This window comes from Stegodyphus dumicola, chromosome 8 (genome assembly GCF_044657685.1).
Source record: "Stegodyphus dumicola isolate Sdum_Otavi_A_Nest chromosome 8, ASM4465768v1".
Lineage (NCBI taxonomy): Eukaryota > Metazoa > Arthropoda > Arachnida > Araneae > Eresidae > Stegodyphus > Stegodyphus dumicola.
In genome coordinates, this window is record NC_140775.1 from 72,454,893 (window position 1) to 72,475,883 (window position 20,991).

At 33.3% G+C, this 20,991-nt stretch overlaps 1 protein-coding gene across 3 annotated transcripts in view; it reads left to right on the plus strand.

Annotated features, from left to right (window-relative positions):
- The window catches only part of CysRS (cysteine--tRNA ligase, cytoplasmic), a 103,172-nt gene that overhangs the window by 42,566 nt on the left and 39,615 nt on the right, over positions 1-20,991 (plus strand). For 2 of the 3 annotated variants that reach the window (XM_085821998.1, XM_085821999.1), the window contains exons 11-12: positions 529-657; positions 16,545-16,778. In XM_085821998.1, the coding sequence (XP_085678124.1) occupies positions 529-657; positions 16,545-16,778 (363 nt within the window). The remainder of the gene's footprint in view (positions 1-528; positions 658-16,544; positions 16,779-20,991) is intronic. The other variant, XM_085822000.1, reaches the window with a different exon arrangement.

Genomic DNA, 20,991 nt, shown 5'->3' on the forward strand with positions numbered 1-20,991 from the left:
TGTTGTTGCCATTCCACACTCCATTTTTTTTCCCTTTTGAATTGTATTAAATTATTTGTCTCTATAATAGAAGGATTGACAACATGTATGTGCTTTTTAATATTTTTTTTAATTTTTATTTTTAACTTTTAAATTTTAATGGCACATTGTTTAATGAGTATGAAAAAGAATCACATGAAAACAATATTTTTGCAATAATTTATTTAAAAATCTGTCATAAAGTATCTATGAATTATCATTTATAATCTTATGAAATTTATTCTAACATTTTTTTAAAGAAATATTAATTTATAAAAACATTTCTAATACAAATATTATTTACCTCTGTGACAGATTTTTTTTTTTTTTAACACATAGCATGTAGAAATGCTTTTTTAAATATTTAGAAATAGCACAAGATTAAAATGCTGTCTAAAAAAAAAATTTGCTATTATTTTTAAAGGTTTTGGTGCATACGTTAGAATGAAATATTTTGTGCAATAATTATTATTTATAGTGTGTAATAATTTGATGTGTTATTAATTTAAGGGGCGACCCGGTTGGCATATTGAATGTTCTGTCATGGCCAGTGCTTTGTTGGGAGAATCACTCGATATTCATACTGGAGGTTTTGACTTGAAATTTCCCCATCATGATAATGAGTTAGCTCAAGCAGAGGTAAAATAACTATTTTTTAATGCAGTTTTTGTGTGTTTTGAGAATTTTTTAATGTACTGCAATACAAAGTCCGAGATCCGCAATCATCAGGACTTCTGCGATTCCAGATTTGGGATTTTTTCCGGATATTATACCATCAATTTAAAACTAGTAAGATGGAATGTAGAAGTTATAAAATAAAAAAAATATGAAATAGTGATTTATGAAATTATGAAGCATTTACGATCATAAATGTATCAAAATTTACAAAACAAAATAAGTTTAATATTTATTTGTTTACTTTATTAAACATTCCTTTCAATGTAAGTTATTTCAGTTGCTTTGTTTTTGTGCTAATAATTTCTCTTTAATTATATATATATGCAGGCATAATTTCTTGTTCAGTTGCAAAATTTCATTATTTAAGTCCTGTAATTGCTGTGTTGAGAATTTCGACTAACTTGTCAATTGAAATTTTTTTATTTTCAGTAATCTCTCTGTCACTTTCTTCACTATAGGTAGTGGTATTTTCCAGATCTAGAACCATATTACAGAATTTGCCGTCCGTTAACTGATTGATAATTAGAGCATTGCCATCCCAAGGAAAACTTCTTTATATCATCTTCATTTATTACTGCTTCTCCAGATTTCTTTACAAAATCCATTAATTGGAAATTTCAACTTTAGTTTGCGATATTCGAGAACCTTCAAATTTGCGGCTATCATCTTCATCATCCTCACCATGAAATATGGTAGCTGGCCATAAATTATGCCAAGCATTTTTGAAAGTATTTGAAGACACATCCTCCCATGATCCTGCGATCCTCCACTCAGAAAATTTGATGCTAATATATTTAAAAAATTCTTGAATAGTATTTCTATTATTCATGAAATTTAACATGGATTTTAAAAATGCTACTTTATATTTGCATTTTAGTGCATGTACTATTCTGATATCCATAGGCTGAATGATGTATGTACAGTTTGGAGGAAAGAATAATAAGGATACATTATCTTTCACTAAAACTTTTGTTGAAGGTATTCGTGGTTCATTTCTGTTTACTGTTACAACTTCGCTAAATCGAGACGAGCAGATGAATAAAACAGAATTAAAGATCTTACCTTAATAAAGTGTAATCCAAGCTGCGGAGGTAAGGAACACGATCATTATATTAGCAAACACAACGTAACATATTTATTAGGTATATGAAGAAAAAAATATCTAGAGATGATTACAAGCGTTGTTTACTGTCCATTGCATAACGCGAGAAGTGAGTCATACAAGGAGAGAATGTTTCTCCTTGTTTTTTGGATCAAGTCCAATCACAGTTAGCGGGTGTGAGGGGGGAGTTGTACAGCCTCATCGCCTCCGTTATTAATTGCTCCACAATCTCCCACTCGATGAGCTGTTCTGTCCAAAGTAAGCCCGATTCCTTTCAATAGAAATTCCAGCTGTTGTCTGGGCAAAGGTTTCGTGAACATGTCTGCATACATCATTTTACTGTTGCAGTGTATTAATTTAACAATCCCTTGATTTTGTAGATCACATACGTAATGATATTTCACATCGGTGTGTTTGGTGTAACTGCTTTCTTTCTCTTTTCGGGAAAGATTTATGCATGATATATTGTCCTCGAATACGTTGTTCGCTTCCTGTTGAGCGAAACCTAAATCTCCCATCAGTTGTCTAGAGCGATGTATTCGGCTTCTGTCGAAGATAGGGCGACACAGTTTTGTTTCTTGCTTCCCCATGATACCGTACTGTTTCCGATTTGAAATATATATCCAGATGTGGATTTTCTGTCAGAGGTATCTCCTGCCCAATCAGCGTCACTGTAAGCTCTGATGACTGGTGCACCATTGGATTTTAGATGTAATTTGTAATTAATTGTAGCTCTCAAATATCGTATGATTTTAATGATACCGTTCCAGTCCGATGTTGATGGATTTTCTACTTTTCTGCTAAGTATTCCAACAGAATTTGCTATGTCAGGGCTTGATACTGTTGCTAAATATAAAAGTGCTCCCACTGCTTCCCTATACTTCCGATTATCGGGAAAAATGTCATCCTGGTTGTTTTGGTTCTTCGTAAAATTCGTAGTCATGGGTGTATAACTTAGTTTCTTTGGTGACTCTCCGTCGAATTTTTCGATCATACTCTTAATCTTGTTAGCTTGATGAAGTTTAAAGCTTCCGTCTTTTTCTCTTTTGATTTCAGTTCCTAGATATGTAGACACTTCTCCAAGATTTCGAATGTCGAAATATTCTTTGAGAATTCGTTCAACTTCTTGAATTGATTCACACTTGTCGCTCGCGACTAATATGTCATCAACGTAAACGATTATGTAAGTTCTTGCGTTTTTCTCGATTAGTGTGAAGGAACATGGATCAGCCTTTCCTTGAACGTATCCTTGTTTGCGCAGGATTTCAGCTATCTTGTGATTCCAGTTTCTGGCTGCTTGTTTTAGTCCGTAGATACTTTTATTCAGTTTACAGACTTTATTTGCTTCTGAAGCAGAGATGTAGCCTTCCGGTTGCTTCATATATATATCTTCTTTCAGATCTCCATATAGAAAAGCTGTTTTTACATCGAAGTGATTTACGTGCATTTTCCTTTGAGCTGCTATTGCCAAAATAGTCCTTATTGTTGTATATTTTACGACTGGTGCGAATGTTTCGTCGTAGTCGTGCCCAAATTTTTGGCAATATCCTTTAGCTACTAAACGAGCTTTATATCTGATAATATTTCCTGAAGCGTCGGATTTTGTTTTAAAGGTCCATTTGTTTCCAATTGCTTTCTTTCCTTTTGGAAGATCGACTAGTTCCCATGTTTTGTTCCTCTTCAGTGATTCCATTTCTTTCGTAGCTTTTAACCACAGTTCCTTTTCTTTGGTAGGAAAAGTTTGAAGTTCTTCCCAGTCTTTAGGAACTTTGATTTCTTCGTTCTTAGCCATGTATGAGAATCTGTTTGGTGGGATTCCTTTAGTCGTTCTGTGGGATCTTCTCGGTAATGGGGGAATTTCTTCTGTTTCAATTACTTCCTCTGTAATATCATTTGGACGTGGTTCTGTCAATTTATTTTCTTTAAATGGCCATTCTATTTCCTCATGCTGATCATTTAATTGACAAGGCATTTCTTCTTTTTTGTTTTCATCGAATATTACGCTTCTTCTGATCACGACGTTGTTTGCATGTGGCATGTAAATTCTATATCCTTTAGTACGGTCGCTATATCCAACAAAAACTCCTTTTTCTGCTCTTTCGTCTAGTTTGCTTCTTTTCTGCTTTGGAACTCGACAATAAGCTGTGCTGCCGAAAACTCTGATATGGCTTAGGTTTGGCTTCTTATTATTCCATAGTTCATACGGTATTTTTTTCAACTGATCTTGATGGTAGCCTGTTCTGTAGATAGGTGGCTGTCATTACGGCTTCACCCCAAAATTCTCTTTTGAGTCCTGAATCGAGTAGCAGGCATCTTGTCATTTCCATTAGCTATCGATTTTTTCTTTCTGCTCTACCGTTCTGTTGCGGTGAATATGCTACGGAGGTTTGATGTTCGATTCCCTCTTCCTTTAGATAGTCTTCAATCTCTTTGCTTGTATATTCTCCTCCATTGTCTGTTCTTAAGACTTTTGGCTTCTTTCCGAATTTGTTCTTCGTCATGGTTACAAATTGTTTTAACTTGGAGATAGCTTCATCTTTTGTAGCTAGCAGATAGATCGTTGTGTATCTCGAATGATCGTCGATGAATGTTATAAAGTATTTCTTTCCTCCTAGTGATGTTGTACCGATTGGTCCACATATATCGGAATGTATTAAGTCTAGAACTGATTTTGCTCTATAGTTGTTTAGCTTGGGATACGGCAATTCAGTCATTTTTCCTCTGATACAGCATTCGCATTCTTTTTCCTTTTTGGCTTCTCCGTCAATTCTTATTCCGGTTGCCAGGTCATCATTCTTTAGCCTCTTGATTGCTTCATAATTTCTATGTCCTAGTCTTCTATGCCAAAGATCTATACTATTTTCTCTTCTTTCTGCGGTTGCAATTTTGGCTTTTTTTCTTTGCGATTCAACTATGGTGTATAAATTTCCTTCTGCTTTAGCAATTCCTATGGTTTTATTTTTCTTCTTTATTCTGCAAATATCTTCTTCAAATTCAACTGTGAATCCTTTCTTTGTAATTTTTCGTACGGATATCAATCCTCCTTCTAGGTCAGGAACGTACAGAACATCTATGAGTCTCACTTCTATTTCGTTATCTTCGTCGTCTGTACAGTATAAGTATCCTTCTCCTATACCTTCGGACTTCATCTGCGTGCCGTTAGCAATTGTTATCTGCTCAGTTTTGCTTCTATCCAATTTGGTGAAAAAGTTTATGTTATCGGTCATATGACAAGTAGCACCTGAGTCAACTGACCAGTTTGAGTTTTGAGATTTTCTTTCTCTGGTGACTTCGAACGTGTAATTCTCAGTCTTCTCATGATTCTTATTTTTGTTTTCATCTTCATGTGTATCCTCGTTTACAGCAACTTTCGTTTTCTGTTTATTTCCATAATTTCCTTTATTCGTTTGCTTTTCATTCTTGAAAAATGAGTTACTTTCGTTTTTATCTTTTTCTTTGTGGTTATTTAAGAATCTGCACTCTTTTTCTAAGTGTCCTATTTTTTTGCAATAATTGCATCTTCGTTGATTTAAATGCTTGAATTTTGTGTTAAAATTCGTTTTGAAAGCAGTCATTTCTTCTGCTCGCGTTACTTCTTTTCTTCTCAGGCATTCGTCGATGAGTTTCGTTTTTACGTATTCCAGCGTTAGTTCTTCTTCTGGGCGTGCTTCTAAAGCTGTAATGAGATTTTCGTAGCTCTTTGGTAAGCCGCTTAGTAAGAGCGCTGCAATGTGACTGTCCTTTATTTCTTCACCGATTCCTCGCAGTTCGTCTACGATTTCGAGCATTTTGTTGACGTGTTCTTCGAGTTTGTATTCGTTTTCTGTTTTAACGTATACAGCTTTCTCAGAAGGTAAAGTTTACTGGAAAGATTCTTTCTTTCATGTATTTTCTTTAATTCATTCCATATTTCTTTGGCTGTCGTTTTATTTCTTATGTGTACGATTTGGTTGTCTTCCACAAGTAAACTAATGGTAGCTTGTGCTTGTTCATCTCGTTTTCTCCATTCGACGTTTATTTCTTTTGGTGTATCATCTGCTATTAAATCCCATAAATTTTCCTTTTTCAGGATCATTTCAAGTTTGTACTTCCATACTTGATAGTTGTTATTGTTTAGTTTCATGATCGAATATTTATTTTTGCAGCTAGTAGCCATTTCTGCTTCTGTATTTCGAATGCGCAGTACGCAACTATGCAGTTTTGTTTCGCTTTTGAAGACAGGCTTGGCTATTTCCTTTTTCGGATTATCCAGCGATAATTTATGGTAAAGTATCTTTTCTGTTTTTTTTTTTATTCTGAATGGCTTATATCGATATATTTTATGCGTTTAGTTGAAGTAAACATATTCTCAGTCTCATAATCTTTTGTTGAAGGTATTCGTGGTTCATTTCTGTTTACTGTTACAACTTCGCTAAATCGAGACGAGCAGATGAATAAAACAGAATTAAAGATCTTACCTTAATAAAGTGTAATCCAAGCTGCGGAGGTAAGGAACACGATCATTATATTAGCAAACACAACGTAACATATTTATTAGGTATATGAAGAAAAAAATATCTAGAGATGATTACAAGCGTTGTTTACTGTCCATTGCATAACGCGAGAAGTGAGTCATACAAGGAGAGAATGTTTCTCCTTGTTTTTTGGATCAAGTCCAATCACAGTTAGCGGGTGTGAGGGGGGAGTTGTACAGCCTCATCGCCTCCGTTATTAATTGCTCCACAACTTTAAGTGAAGTATGAGCTGAACATTTGTCTACAATCAGGATAATTTTTGTGTCGTCATGTAAACTAACCGAATTCAAAGTTGCTGAGTCTCAGGTATGAAATGATTTTCAAACCAATTATTCATTAATGCTTGTGTCATCTATGTTCTTTTATTTGCCTGATATATAATGGGGAAAATCTTCACTTCTTTAAACGCTGGAGTCATGTATTTTTTTCAATTGTGAGAAGTTTACACTTGTGCATTCGTGCAGCATTTGTGCATGCTTTGGAGGAAAGAATAATATGGGTACATTATCTTTCACTAAAACTTTAAGGGAAGTATGAGCTGAACATTTGTCTACTATCAGGACAATTTTTGTGTCGTCATGTAAACCAACCGAATTCAAAGTTGCTGAGTCTCAGGTATGAAATGATTTTCAAACCAGTTATTCATTAATGCTTGTGTCATCTATGTTCTTTTATTTGCCTGATATATAATGGGGAAAATCTTCACTTCTTTAAACGCTGGAGTCATGTATTTTTTTCAATTGTGAGAAGTTTACACTTGTGCATTCCTGCAGCATTTGCGCATGCTAAAATTGCTAAAAATTAGGTTCACTTTAGAATCTTTGACACTAGTTGGAGTCTTTTCTGTAGAGGTTGCCAAAGTATTTTGCAGTACATTTTACATTGCCAGAAAAGACATATTTAATCAGTTTTGTAAATTTGTTCTGGAAACACCTTTTCACTATTAATGAGTTCAATGAATTTATCTGCAAATAGTTCAGTAGTTTCAGTTGAAGTTTTTTCACCTGAAATCTTTTTATTGCCTTGATACAATAGCGATTCTTAAATTTAGTTAACCGACCTGTCGATTAGATACACTTAGTTTATAATTTCATTTCTTCATGAAGTATTTTGGCTTGAGCCATGAGCATTGGACCTGTCAATGGCATGCCCTCGATGTGATCCTTTCTGATCCATTCAATCATCACTTTTTTACATTTGTCACTTTTAGCATAATGAATAATTTGGTCGCAGTCTACTAAAAATTCAAAAAGTTCCTTTTTCTGTTTTCTAATGTCATATACAGTTGATTTTCCAATGTCATACTCCTTACATAATTTTGAGAGGGATTGTACCTTCATCCATTTTTTGCAGCAGTTTCACTTTTTGTTTAATGGATGTCGAAACATGTTTTCCCTTTGTAGATCCTGTTGCAGCTCCAGAATTAGAAACTCTTTTTGATATAATCGAAAGTTCAAACTTTCATTTTCATAAAATTGCTGTAATAATAACAGCCTGCAAAAAATAATAAGCTGTATTGACAGTTGACTTTCCAATGCCATACCTGTCACATAATTTTGAGACAGATTATATCTTTATCTACTTTTTTGCAGCAGTTCCAGTTTTTGCTTAATGGACGTCGAAACATGTTTTCTCTTTGTAGATCCTGTTGCAACTCCAGAATTAGAAACTCTTTTCGACATAATGGAAAGTTCAAACTTTAATTTTCATAAAATTGCTGTAATAATAACAGCCTGCAAACAATAATAAGCAGTATCAAATAGAAAGTTAAGGAACAACGCAGTTCCTTGAAATCAGTAAAGTACAATTTTAGTGTAGCTTAATAGCGTCCACTATACATTATTGGCTATGTATCAAGAGATTGGCAACGAAAGACAAGTTGTTCCTCAAAATCTTGTCTTTCTTCTATTGTGCATTGAGACAATTAATCCTGAATTGCATTAGTTTAGTTGTTTATGATACATATGTTTCTTTCACATGCTTAAGACTTATCTGAGTCCTGAATAAATAAATTCCCACATATAATTAAGATTTATCAAGGGCTGGCATTAGATATCTTATTGCTTGATGCAGTCTCTGCAGGTATTAATTCTGTTACCAAGTGCCTCTCTAAGTTCTAAATTTTTCCTGCTTCTAAATTTTGGGTCCCAGTGTTTTACGTAAATTCTAAAAATTTTGTCATCTCTTAATTTTGTGGCTCGGTGCTTCTCTAAATTCCAAAAATTTTGTGTTCCCTAAAATTGCGCTGCCCTGTTCAGCCATATGAGCTCTGGCACCAGTTCTGGGTTTATGCAAATAACAAATCAGTTTTATTTTTAATTCAGATAGCAGTAAATGTAATCTTTTATCTCATGAGTATCATTAACAAAATCTATTTTTAGCATATGGAAAGAAATATTTGTTAAATTTTTCCTCGTTAACATTTCTTAGCACATTTAACTTAAATCTCTAATCACCACCAAGTGTGATGTCAACATAAAAGGTAACCATACTCTTTGTTATTCACTTATTAATACAAAAAAAATTTTTTAGGCATCGCCGCATGAGTCATTACTCAAGTTGTCATGTGTTGGATAAATATGCAGTGATGAAAGCAAAATATAATAGGTAATGATTTACCAGGTTGTCATTAGGAACAGGTGTAAAATCAACTATGTTTCTATGTAGAATGTTTCAGTTTCAGATATATGGCAAGCAAATATGCACAGCTATGGAACCAAATTATTGATCACTCGAATTTATGCTAAAATGATTGTTTCTTCAATAATGACGTATTTTATTTAGTGCCGAAGTGAAATTATGAATTGGAACTCTTCACATGTTTTATTATGGAGGGGGGAATCAAATGTGCATGCATAAAAAATACACTCACACACAAAAAGGTTGTTGGTAGCTTTGAGGTCCAGATTTTAGATCATTCCAGATATTGGACGTCTGGATCTTGGACTTCGTAAAAAAAAAGTAGGTAATTTTTTTTTAAATATTCCTAACATTTTATGTTTATTATTTTATTTTTTTATTAATTCTCTAAGCATCAAGAATTTATCCCTGAAACTCTAAAAGTTCCTCAAAATGCCATAAATAAGTGAGAATTTTCTTCATTGTAATTCTGAAATGGATTCATCTGGGGATGGCATAATTTTTAGTGTGTAATGAATTGGAAAGCCATCCTTCTGTAATTAAGGAAATTTATGCTCATAACTGTTGGTGTGTGGTGTACTTAATTATGGCAAAGCAACTAGGGCTATCTGCCTAAGGGGAGGGATGCCTTCATGGAGGACTTTCTAAGGGAAACTGGCTCGTATACATGTTACACATGGGGAAAACCATGAAAACGCCCATGCAGCCAGCCCGTTCGCGGGATTCGAACCTCGGACCGAACTACCAGTGTTCAGCGACTTTACCGCTCGGGTGCTGGTGGGCCCTATAACTGTTGGAGGTCAAATATGAAGTTAATGACAGAAAATTATTTTTTTTAATGTAAAATAGACTTATTTCCAATAGATTTATTTGGTTTCAGGTGTAAATGTTTATCCGGAAGGGAAAGGTAGATTTCACAGGATTTTAATTATGTGCTTAAAATAATTCATCACATTCTGAATCTTCTTTCATTAGTTCATAGATCTGACAATGCTAGTAGCTCTTAAGATTCTAAATTAGCTTATATTGCAACTGACTATGTTGTTTTGCAGTCTTTTTAATTTCTTATATTCAGTTGTATTATAACTTTTCAGCATATCAGCTAAGAGACTTAAAAGGGCAGAAGATGGTGCTAGTGCTCATAAATGCAAGTATAAAGGATATATGCTTAGTGGGAGTTACAGATTTTATAAGGAAATGTTTTAAAACATTGTGTGACAACAATGTATAGTTTATGTCTAATGTCATGTATAAAAGTCTAAATATTATAACTTGGAATGTAAATGGTTAAAATTAATGAACTAAGAGACTTTGTAAATGAGTACAGTCCTGATCTTAACTTCCTTTAAGAACACAGACTGTGGCCAGAAACCCCCAATCTATGTTGGAATTTATTGTGTTTACAGATCAGGTAAAATTTTTTTCAGTAACAGGCCCAGAGGATTTGGGATAGCACTCCTGGTTAAACGCTGAATTCCTCACCATCAAGTTACAATCCCACAGCTTTTGGTCATTGAAGCCTTTGCTACTGCACTCATTATTAGCTATTGCACCTCAGCTATTGCATAAACACTAACACAACATACATTTTTATATCCACCTATATTCCACCCTCATGAGATAGTACGTTGATCAGTGCTGACCTCAGTATTCTATTCTCACTTGGTAAACATATTATTATAGGTAGTGATATTAATGCATAACACTGCGCATAAAACTGCTACCATTCCAACCCAACAAGATGCATAATCTTCAACTTAGCCAACATGGCCACATTGCACATAACCGCTCCAAACGCACCAACATGGCATGCAGCGCGTTCCACAGGCATTATAGACTTCTTCCTGCTCAGAAACACCTGTGTTTCACTGGATATTTTTGTGCTGGATGAACTCTCATCAGACCACAACCCGGTTCAGATGATGCTAGTTATCAGTAGCTATACCACAGCAGACACAAGAGCCTTTATTACTGATTGGTATAAATTTTCCAAAGCTCTGAGCAATGTTTGCTACATAATACCAACAATACAATTGAGAAAGGACATTGATGGCTTAATCCGTGACTTCACCAGTGCTATACAGGAGGCCCACAAGGGCACTAAGAAAGAAGTTAAATCTCTGAAACACATCAGGATCAAGGAACTGAGTGCACTTACCAAAAACAAGAATGCTGCTAAACTTCAGTTTCAGAGAACTAGAGACCCTTTGGACAAGCAAAGACTAAATCGACTCAATAGCCAAGTTAAGCCTAAGTAATTTTCAAGCACGACTTGACTAGACTAATGCCTTCAATCTCTCTTCATAGATGATAACTGTCTATGGAAAGCACTTGCAAGGTATAAAAAAAGCCACAACAAAATTCTGCCCCTTAAAGGCCCCTAACAGGATCCACTACACTGAAACTGAAGCAGAACTTTTAGCTGAGCATCTGGCATCTCAGCGGGGGGTTTCGTACAAACAACATTCACGATACTAACACTGAACAGCTAGTTTCTAGTTTTCACTTCAACTTTACAACAAGCCCACACACAGACAATATCCTTCCAGTCATGCCCCAGGAGGTGTATGAATACGTAAAGAAGCTGAAGAAGAATAAAAGTCCTGGTATGATCAAATCATTAACAGAATGCTGAAGACTTCCCAACCAAGACTATTCTCTACTTTACTAAAATTATAAATGAAATTCTGAAGTGGCAACATTTCCCAGAAGACTGGAAACTGGCGAAGATCACTCCAGTTCTAAAACTAGGGAAACGTCCTACTGCTCCTGAGTCTTATCAACCCATCAGCTTACTTTCAACTCTTAGCAAAATAGTAGAAGCAGTATTACTCCAGAGAATCAGTAGTTTCATAAAAGAGCAGAACATCCTGACACCCTGCCAGTTTGGCTTCAGACAACAACTCTCCACCACAACCCAACTCTACAGAGTAGTAGAACTTATCAGTGAAGGATTGCATCCGAGAAAAGTCTCAAGTGGACTGTTCCTGGATATTGAAAAGGCCTCTGACCATGTATGGCTGGATGCCCTCACATACAAATTACGGGTCCGTGACACTTAGCCGACGGGACACTTAACTGACACCAGTTAGCTGACACGGACACTTAGCCGACACGGACACTTAGCCGACACGGACAGTTAGCCGACACGGACATTTAGCAGACACGGACAGTTAGCCAACAGGACATTTGGCCGACACAGAGAGTTAGCTGTCAGGACATTTAGAGCTATGGGACACTTACCTGTCAAGACATTTAGTCAACAGGTTACTAAGCCGACAGTGACGTTTAACTGACACGTACCCAAAAATTATTTAAACTATGAATTACAAAATTTCTCGACTACTCCACAAGTTCAATATATAAGTCATTTTTTCACCTATCAGTAAAATTCATTTTTCGATTCTTAAAAATCTCATATGTGCTATTAATTATTGTGTTAATTTAGCATTGTTTGATATGTATCACGCTGTTTGGTGTACATTGGCCAAATTGAAAAAGCGCTGAAATTTCTCAAAAATGAATGAAACAAAACCTTAAAGAATATTTTACTTCTAAATTAAACATTATGCACTAGTTTAGGGCTATAAACATTCACCTAAGTAAGTAAGTATTTTAAGCAAGAGGCGTGGTTAATAAAATGTTACAAAATTTTTATCTCAAGAATGGTGGCATGAACTGCAAATTATAGAGGTCACAAATAATTTATACCTTTGCTTGTCTTATAAATTCACTTTTTTTAAATTGTTTTTAATAACAAAATGAAATATATTTGCTAAACTAACCCTCACCACTATATGTTTCTATAAAAAGTATAATTCAAGGATAACAATAATTTTTATTGCATTGCATTTTGTGCATTTTTTTCAAGCGTAATTCTTGTACAAATTTCTTTACTTTAGTAAAACAGTAAAAATTCTAAACGCAACACTTATGAACTTATTTTTGTGTACAAATAAAGTAAAATTAAACAATACTGATAGCATATGATGCTTTGAAACAAATAAGGTAAAATTAAACAAGATCTGATAATTTTCTTTTATTTTATGAACATTTTCAGGCAGTAGTTTTTAAAATTATTATAACATAACAAGACGATCATTTATTTGATTATATGATCATTAATTATTAACATTACAAGATGATTATTTATTTTAGCAATTCATAAAATTCGGAGCATAAACGTTTTTGAGTGTAATGAGGGAAAAAAAAGATAAACTCTGGAAGCACTCAGCAATATAATTGTATATTACACCCAAAGGAGCGTTTTTGTAACGTTTTGCGTATTACCTTTATTTATTAAACATCATGTTCTTCGCAAGTAAACCACATAAAATTCAATTCAAGAACAATATCACAAAATATTTGAAAATGACATATCTTTAGAATTTCCGCATTGGAGATAAAAATGTTATTTTCTATATAGGGTTGCCATTGCTTGCTTTAAACTCGTTGAGTTTCTTAATCAAAACTTCGTTAAAGTTACAAATCAAATATATAATAAAATATCAAATGGATTAAAACAAATTTGAAATTAGGCCGTCCAGGTGAACATGTTCGGGTGGAGGATTACGTTATTCAAAATTTTATGGTTCTAAATTCTGTTGTTTTTTTCACAGTGCGAGAGAAACATACATGCATTCATGCAGATTCTTCATTATTTAATTTCTTTAAATATAATACAGGGCGATAATATTTGGTGGCAACAGTTTGCAAAGTGAAACGGACATTTATAGTGAAACAAAGCAAAATGCCATTTCGAAACTAATAGCTTTTCTGAGCTGCCGCCTCTTTGGGCTGATAAAATAAATTAACAATAAATAAGAAAACTTATGCAGAACTAGACATAAATTTTAAAAAAAATAATCACTATAAAATACTAGTACAATTAATTATTACAGTCAAATACAATTTTTAACTTTATAATAAATGCATAAAAATTATAAAAGTGTTAATCACTATAATGTATTATGAAATATTATTGAAATAAAACTTCTTTGTAGAATATTATGCTTTAATATTCAGATATAATTTTAAAAAAGCAGTACAAATAAGAATTTTAAGCAAAAACTTTCAAAAATCCCTTTTTTCAATTTTAGTATTTTTTACTTATTTATACCAATAAAAGCATAAAAATTGTAAGAGAAAATTTTTTGCTTGAATTTTTCTATTAGTTCAGATTTAAAATATTACTTTTAAAAGAAGGAGATACAAATTTTCTTACAGCATAGGAAAAGCTACAAAAATATCCAGACCTGAAAGCATGCAACAGCTTTATAATTATTTAGAACATAATTATGCTTGATAAACATGGTACATTTTTAAAAATTAATCTCAGTTTCAAAAATAAAAATATCTAAAAATTCTAATTTGTGAAATGAGGTGCTATCACCAGCTTTTTCTTTAAAATTATGAGCGCTGCATACTTCTCCGGATATGGGCAAGGTGACAGCCGGCAATACGCCAAGGTAAGGGAAAAAACCCATTTGGGTTGGTCTATTTCTTATAATGTCCATGGATACATATCAAACAATGATTAATTAACACAATAATTAAAAGTATAAATGAGATCTTTAAGAATCGAAAAATGAATTTTACTGATAGTGAAAAAATAACTTAAATATTGAACTTATGGAGAAGTCGAGAAATTTTGTAATTGATAGTAAGTTTGAATAATTATTGGGTATGTGTCAGCTAAATGTTACTGTCGGCTTTGTGTCCTGTGGATTAAATGTGTTGACAGTTAAGTGTCCCGTAGCTAAATGTCTTAACGGCTAACTCTCTGTTTCAGCAAAATGTCCTGTCGGCTAAATGTCCTGTCGGCTAACTGTCCATGTCGGCTAAATGTCCTGTCGGCTAAGTGTCCTTGTCGGCTAAATGTCTGTGTCAGCTAACTGTCCGTGTCAGCTAAATGACCTGTCGGCTAAATGACCTGTCGGTTAAGTGTCCATGTCGGTTAAATGTCCTGTCGGCTAAGTGTCCATGTTGGCTAAGTATCTCTGTCGGCTAAATGTCTTGTCGGCTAAGTGATTGAATTCTACCTAGCTGGTAGACACTTTATTGTTCACCTATCAAGCATACATTCCACACACAGGGCTATTTTAGCTGGAGTCCGACAGCGGTCCATTTTGGGCCCCATGCTTTTTAACATATATGTGAACGACATCCCCATTACACTCAACAACAAACTCGCAGTGTATGCTGATGACACTGCTATCCTTATGCAAAGTGCATTTATTAGTCCAGTTATTCAACAACTACAAAAATACATATGCACACTAGTGACTTGACTATGTAAATAGAACATACCGGTCAACGTTAACAAAACTCAAGCAGTATTATTTATAAAAAAGAAGAAATTCAAGAAAAACCTAAAGTTTTATTAGGAACCCATTTCCTGGGTCAGTCAGGCCCCTTATCTTGGAATGATCCTCAGTAAAACTTGAAACCCATACATTACGTCTATTCTCCAGAAGTATCGAGTACGTAAAGCTAGACTATTCCCCTTAATTGCTTGAAACAGTATTCTATCTATAGACAACAAGCTACTCATTTATAAATCCATCCTACTTCCCATGTTAAGTTATGCCTGCCCAGTCTGGGGATATTCTTGTTGTTCTTATCATAAGAAACTGCAAGCAGCCCAAAGCTGCGTTTGAAGACAAATAACTAACTCACCTTAGTATGTGAGAATCAGCAGACTTCATAAGCATCTGAATGTTGAACAGCTCAGTTCTTACTATTACCGTATGGTTCATAAGTTTTATGAAAATCAAAAATCAATTAACAATCTTGCTAATACTGTTTGTGATTATGATTATAGTAACCCAGTAAACATCAAAAGGTCTATGACTGTTCTGAATATTCAAAATGATCAGATAAATTATAATCTATATTGTATTATTTCCCAAATTTATGTTTGTTATTTTCACTATTGTGTCTCCTCCATTGTACTGAAAAAATTTTGTAGTTATGTTTACTTTAAGTAGTTATGTTTATGCACTTTTAACTCAATTCTAAAAACCCAATGCACCAACGATTTGCACTCACCTCTCAATGTTTAATTTGTCTTGCTTCATATATTTCTATGTTTTCAGCACATGTCATCAGCTGATCCAGCTGCTTCTGGCATTTCCTACAGCATTTTTTAATCTTTAGAGCACCTACTTAATCATATTCTTAAAACTACTTAATCATCTTAATCGTATTCTAAAAAAAAAAAAAAAAAAAAAAAAAAAGTTATTCAGATTAATTTCTCCAGTTTAAGCTTGTAATTCATTTTGTTAAGATCTGTTAAAATTACTTACTATATATAATGTTATTTATCTAACCTATTTCAGTTATTGTCAAGTATGCATTCACAATTGCTTAATTATTTGATTGTGGTAAGGTCTCTGACCTAGGGACCCCAGTGTTACACTACTTCTGTCGTGATCCTCTTACTTGCTTTAGTTAATGTAGTATATATTTCCATCTAGATTGTAATATAACCCCTTTTTTCCAAGTCCCCCCAATTAATTTATCTGTTTCAAAGTGCATTTTCTGTTTTTGAGCAATTTTCTGTTAATATTTCTGTTGCTTTGATGTTTTAGGCATACTTTGGCAATGATCACTGGGTGCGTTACTTTTTACATTCTGGACATTTAACTATCTCTGGATGTAAGATGTCCAAGTCTCTGAAGAACTTTATAACCATCAAAACTGCTCTGACACATCATACATCAAGACAAATTAGGCTAGCATTCTTACTTCATTCTTGGAAAGACACATTAGATTATAGTCCTCAAACTTTAGATATAGCTTTACATTATGAAAAGTTTATCAAGGTAAGTTTTGAAATATCTCTTTACAATTTCAATGTTTTACTCTTGTACTGAGTATTAGCTATATACAGTAATAAACATTTGGATAAATTTGAATTTAGATTTCTAATAAAAGCTTTCATTTGAATATAATATTTACAATCATATAATTCAACTTAAAATAGATTTGAGTTTAAACAAAATGTTATCCATAGTTGAAAAATGTCTCAAAGTATTGTGGAAAAAAGTGTAAGCTTCTTAATTTAGGGTCCATAAATTAAGATGCTAGCATATTTTCATAAAAAATATTTTGTCCACAAAGATGATGTTGAGTATTTTAATAGGAAGTAAGACAAAGTTAGCAGAAATGCTCATGAGGAAGCATACATTTTTACTGTTAATGGGAGATAGCAGAGCAACAAAAACAAAAGATATGGTGTTTGCTGATTGTAGAACTGAAAATGGTGAGAAAATACCCTTTAAAACTTTAATATGGTAAATATATCCTTGGAAGCAGTGATTGGTAGGTATCTTGCATGCTTTAAACAGTATTCTTCAGAAGTGCCTTGAGGCATTCCTTTTCAATACCGTAATCAATTCCTTCTAATACATGGTGAGATTATCCCTGAAATGTTCTCTGGGATAGTAGAATATGCAGGCTAGTCCATGTGGTCAAGGTCCTTCATTTTACAGCAGATTTATCATAATGACTTCCCTGCAAAGTGAAGCAGATCATTAGGAATGGTGAAATTGGGTATTATCATTTGTAAAGGTGAACAAATTTACATACTATGAAAATTTGCAACATAAGGTATCTGGCAATATCACTGAGCAGTTATGTTTCAATATCAGCTGCTGTATGTGTACATTAATCATTACTCCAATACCTCTTCAGCCCATATCCATTGCTCCAAATTATCTTCAGAATGCCAGATCTGGAGTAAACACCAGATGCCCTGCCGTTTAGAATCAGAAAATAAACAAAATGTGCTTCTTTTCTGTGAATGAAACATTTATCCATTGCTTCTCAGTCAGTTTTGAATGTTCATGACGCTGTTGATAATGATTTACTTTGAATGCTGTCTTGTGTGGAACATACTGAATCAGTTCTGGAGCATGAAAATTAATTTAATTTATGTACTTGGATAAATTAGGCTGTAATATCTGATCATTGTGCTTGAATATAGTAGTTTTGTTAACGTGTCAGTATTTATGTAGCAATACCTTTTCATGGTTAATCACATAAGGGTTCTCTGCTTTTGTTTTACTACTTTTTTTGTTTTCTTGTTGTTCCTTTGTCAGCATTGATGTTTATTTAACAAATTTCACCGAAAAAGTTTGTTGATGACCTCCATACTTTCTCTAAGACAGCTTAAGCAACTTTTCAGATTTGAATATTAAACAGGGAATCTGTATTATGCCATTATGATTTTTAGTATATCTGAGAGTAAAATAAAGAACTAGAATTTTATACCTGCTGTGTAATTATTTCTAACAGGAGTCACTTGACAGTGTTTTCGAACATTTCATATTGCAACCAGTCAAGAACTGTTTGAATTTCCTTCAAATAAACATTGCTACACATCCTGGTAGCTAATTAATTTTTTTAAAATTATTTCCACAACTGCTTAACTGTGCACGAGTTAACTCAGAATTTATGCCCTATATTTTGCATTGATATTCCTTCTTCACTTCACGCATATAGATGTCTTTGATATAACATGTCTTGTCACAATGGGACAAAACAAATATTTTTCGATTTTAACATATATAATTTTATATACATTCTTCCATTTATCACCATTCAGAAGTCTTTGGAAATCTCACGATTCAGTGTATTTGCATAATTGCCAGACAGTTAATCCTAAATGCTTTGTATTTGTAAATGCCATTCATAAGTTTTTATCACTAATGGCCATCTTCTATCTCCTGAATTTTTTATTTTGTCTCTAACTCTTAATTTATTGTGATTAGTAATGTTTTACTTCTGGTACATAATTACTCTATCTAAATTTATGTGCATGAAAAAAAATATTCTCTTTTATTCCCAATTTAATTGAAAAGGAATTTCTTCTTTTTATTGGTTTTTTTAATTTATTTCTAGAGTAAACTATTAGTATATGAGAAGTACCATCTGAAAATTTATTTGCATCCATTTGAACTGTTAAGAGAATTTATGTTTTATTCTTGAATAATTTTTTTTTTTTTTTTTTTTTTTTTTACATTTAAATCTATTTATTTTGACTTTTTGTCTATGGTAAACTTTGCATGGTTGCAAGTAAGTGCAAATTCATTTTGGAAAAAACATACCTTAGCACAATCACCTTGTGCAGGTTGTAATTTTTTTTAGGATTTTAGACATTGCAAATTGCAAAAGTTTAGAAGGATTTGAAGGCAAGATGTATAGACCTGTGAATCTAGAAGATTCCAGAAAAATTTCTTCATGTTATTAACATGTTATGGATGTATTCTACAGAAAGTTTGTGATGAGCATTTACTTTTTGGGGAATTTTCTGAAGAACAATGAAAACGTAATATTTGAATGTTTTACTTCTGATACTACAAGTCTTTTTCTTAACATGTTTATCTTCCCTTTGTTTTCTCTTCTTTTCACTAGACACAAGCATGGAAAATATAAAAAATGCTTTTAATCTTATTACATGGACAGGCATTTATAGAAAGGAATTTTCAGTTAATAAAGAAATTGAAAACTGACAATATAAAAGATTCATCTTATATGTCTCAATGCATCATCAGTGGCGTACCTTGGGTGGGGTAAGGAGGGACATCTGTCTCCGGCTGCAGCATCCATGGGGTGCCAAATTGATGTTACAGAATTTTAGAATGAAATATTTTTCATTCCTTTCATACAGAGAGGTGTACAAAATCTTTAGTTGTCCGGGGTGCTGAAAACCCTAGCTATGGCTCTGTGCATCATACACAGTACTGACACTACACATTTTCCCACTTGATACAGTCTCTGTGGATCCTAAATTCTGCTGCCCAGTACTTTCCTAAAGTCTCAAATTTTGCTATTTCTAGATTTTTGTTGCTCAATGTGTCACTAAATTCTAAATGTTCTGCTACACTGGCTCTTAACATGTTCATATTACTGAAGAAATGTTACCATGCTCATATTACTAAAGAAATAAAATTAACACCTTTTCCTATATGTTCTAAATGCATTTAGTTATTTTAGAATAATAGAAATCTTTAATTAAATCCAAAAATTCTAAAATGAGGAGGAAATGTATTGAAAAAAGAAATCGAATACGTAAAGAGAAAGAAAATTATTCTGAAAAGATATGTATAATTATTATTATGTAAATTAAGCAATTGTTTATCATTTCAGCTTTTGCTATAGTTTTCCCTTTCCGTTTCTTCACCAGAATGAAAATCACTTTAAAACTAAGGTTTTGGGGTTGTAAGACAGAATTTGTTTCTGATCTCTGCTTGCAAGCTTAATTAGTTTCTACCAGCTCTGGTAATTTGTAATTATTCATCTTTGTGTTATTGCTGCTAATATTTGAATTTGTTATGCGATAATTATGTGACAAATTACGAGTTTATTACAACCTTTTACTGAGCCAGCTTAGATTAAAATAAAATTGTGTAGTCTTTGACTACTAGTCTACATTTTTAGTTTGAATTTGACTATCATGTTGAGTTGGATCACCATAAGCAGTAGTTGATATTGTTAGCATAAGAACATGTCTTTATGTTCTAAGGTCTTTTTAGATAAGAGGTTTATTTAAACTTTTATCTGATTTTGCAGTTACTTTCAGACATGCCAATAATTTGCTCCACGTCTGTCAGGGGTTTCGGACTGTTTAACTAGAATGCCTAGGTCAGTTGCAACTGTTTTGTAGACCAAAGGTTGCACAATGTGTTATTGAGTAGGTTGTCATAATGTTGTGGCTCTTTAGTGTATTTTGTTTCTGTAATTACAACTTGAAGTTATCAGGTCAAGTAAAATCTGATAGGTGCTAACCAGTCAACATATTGACAAGTTAGGAGTTAAAACATGCAGAAACTAGTGGGAATATTGGTTTGTATGTTGAAACAAATTTCTGATTGTTAGAAAAGATGCCTTAAGAGAAGGAAATTGATATAAATTAGCCAGAATGTCTGAAAAGGCTTCAAATTAAAATGATGTAAAAATATTTTGTTGAGCATTGTCGCTACAAAACATAAATGTTTTGTTGCTTTTAATGTGTAGGTATCTTAATATTGTTTG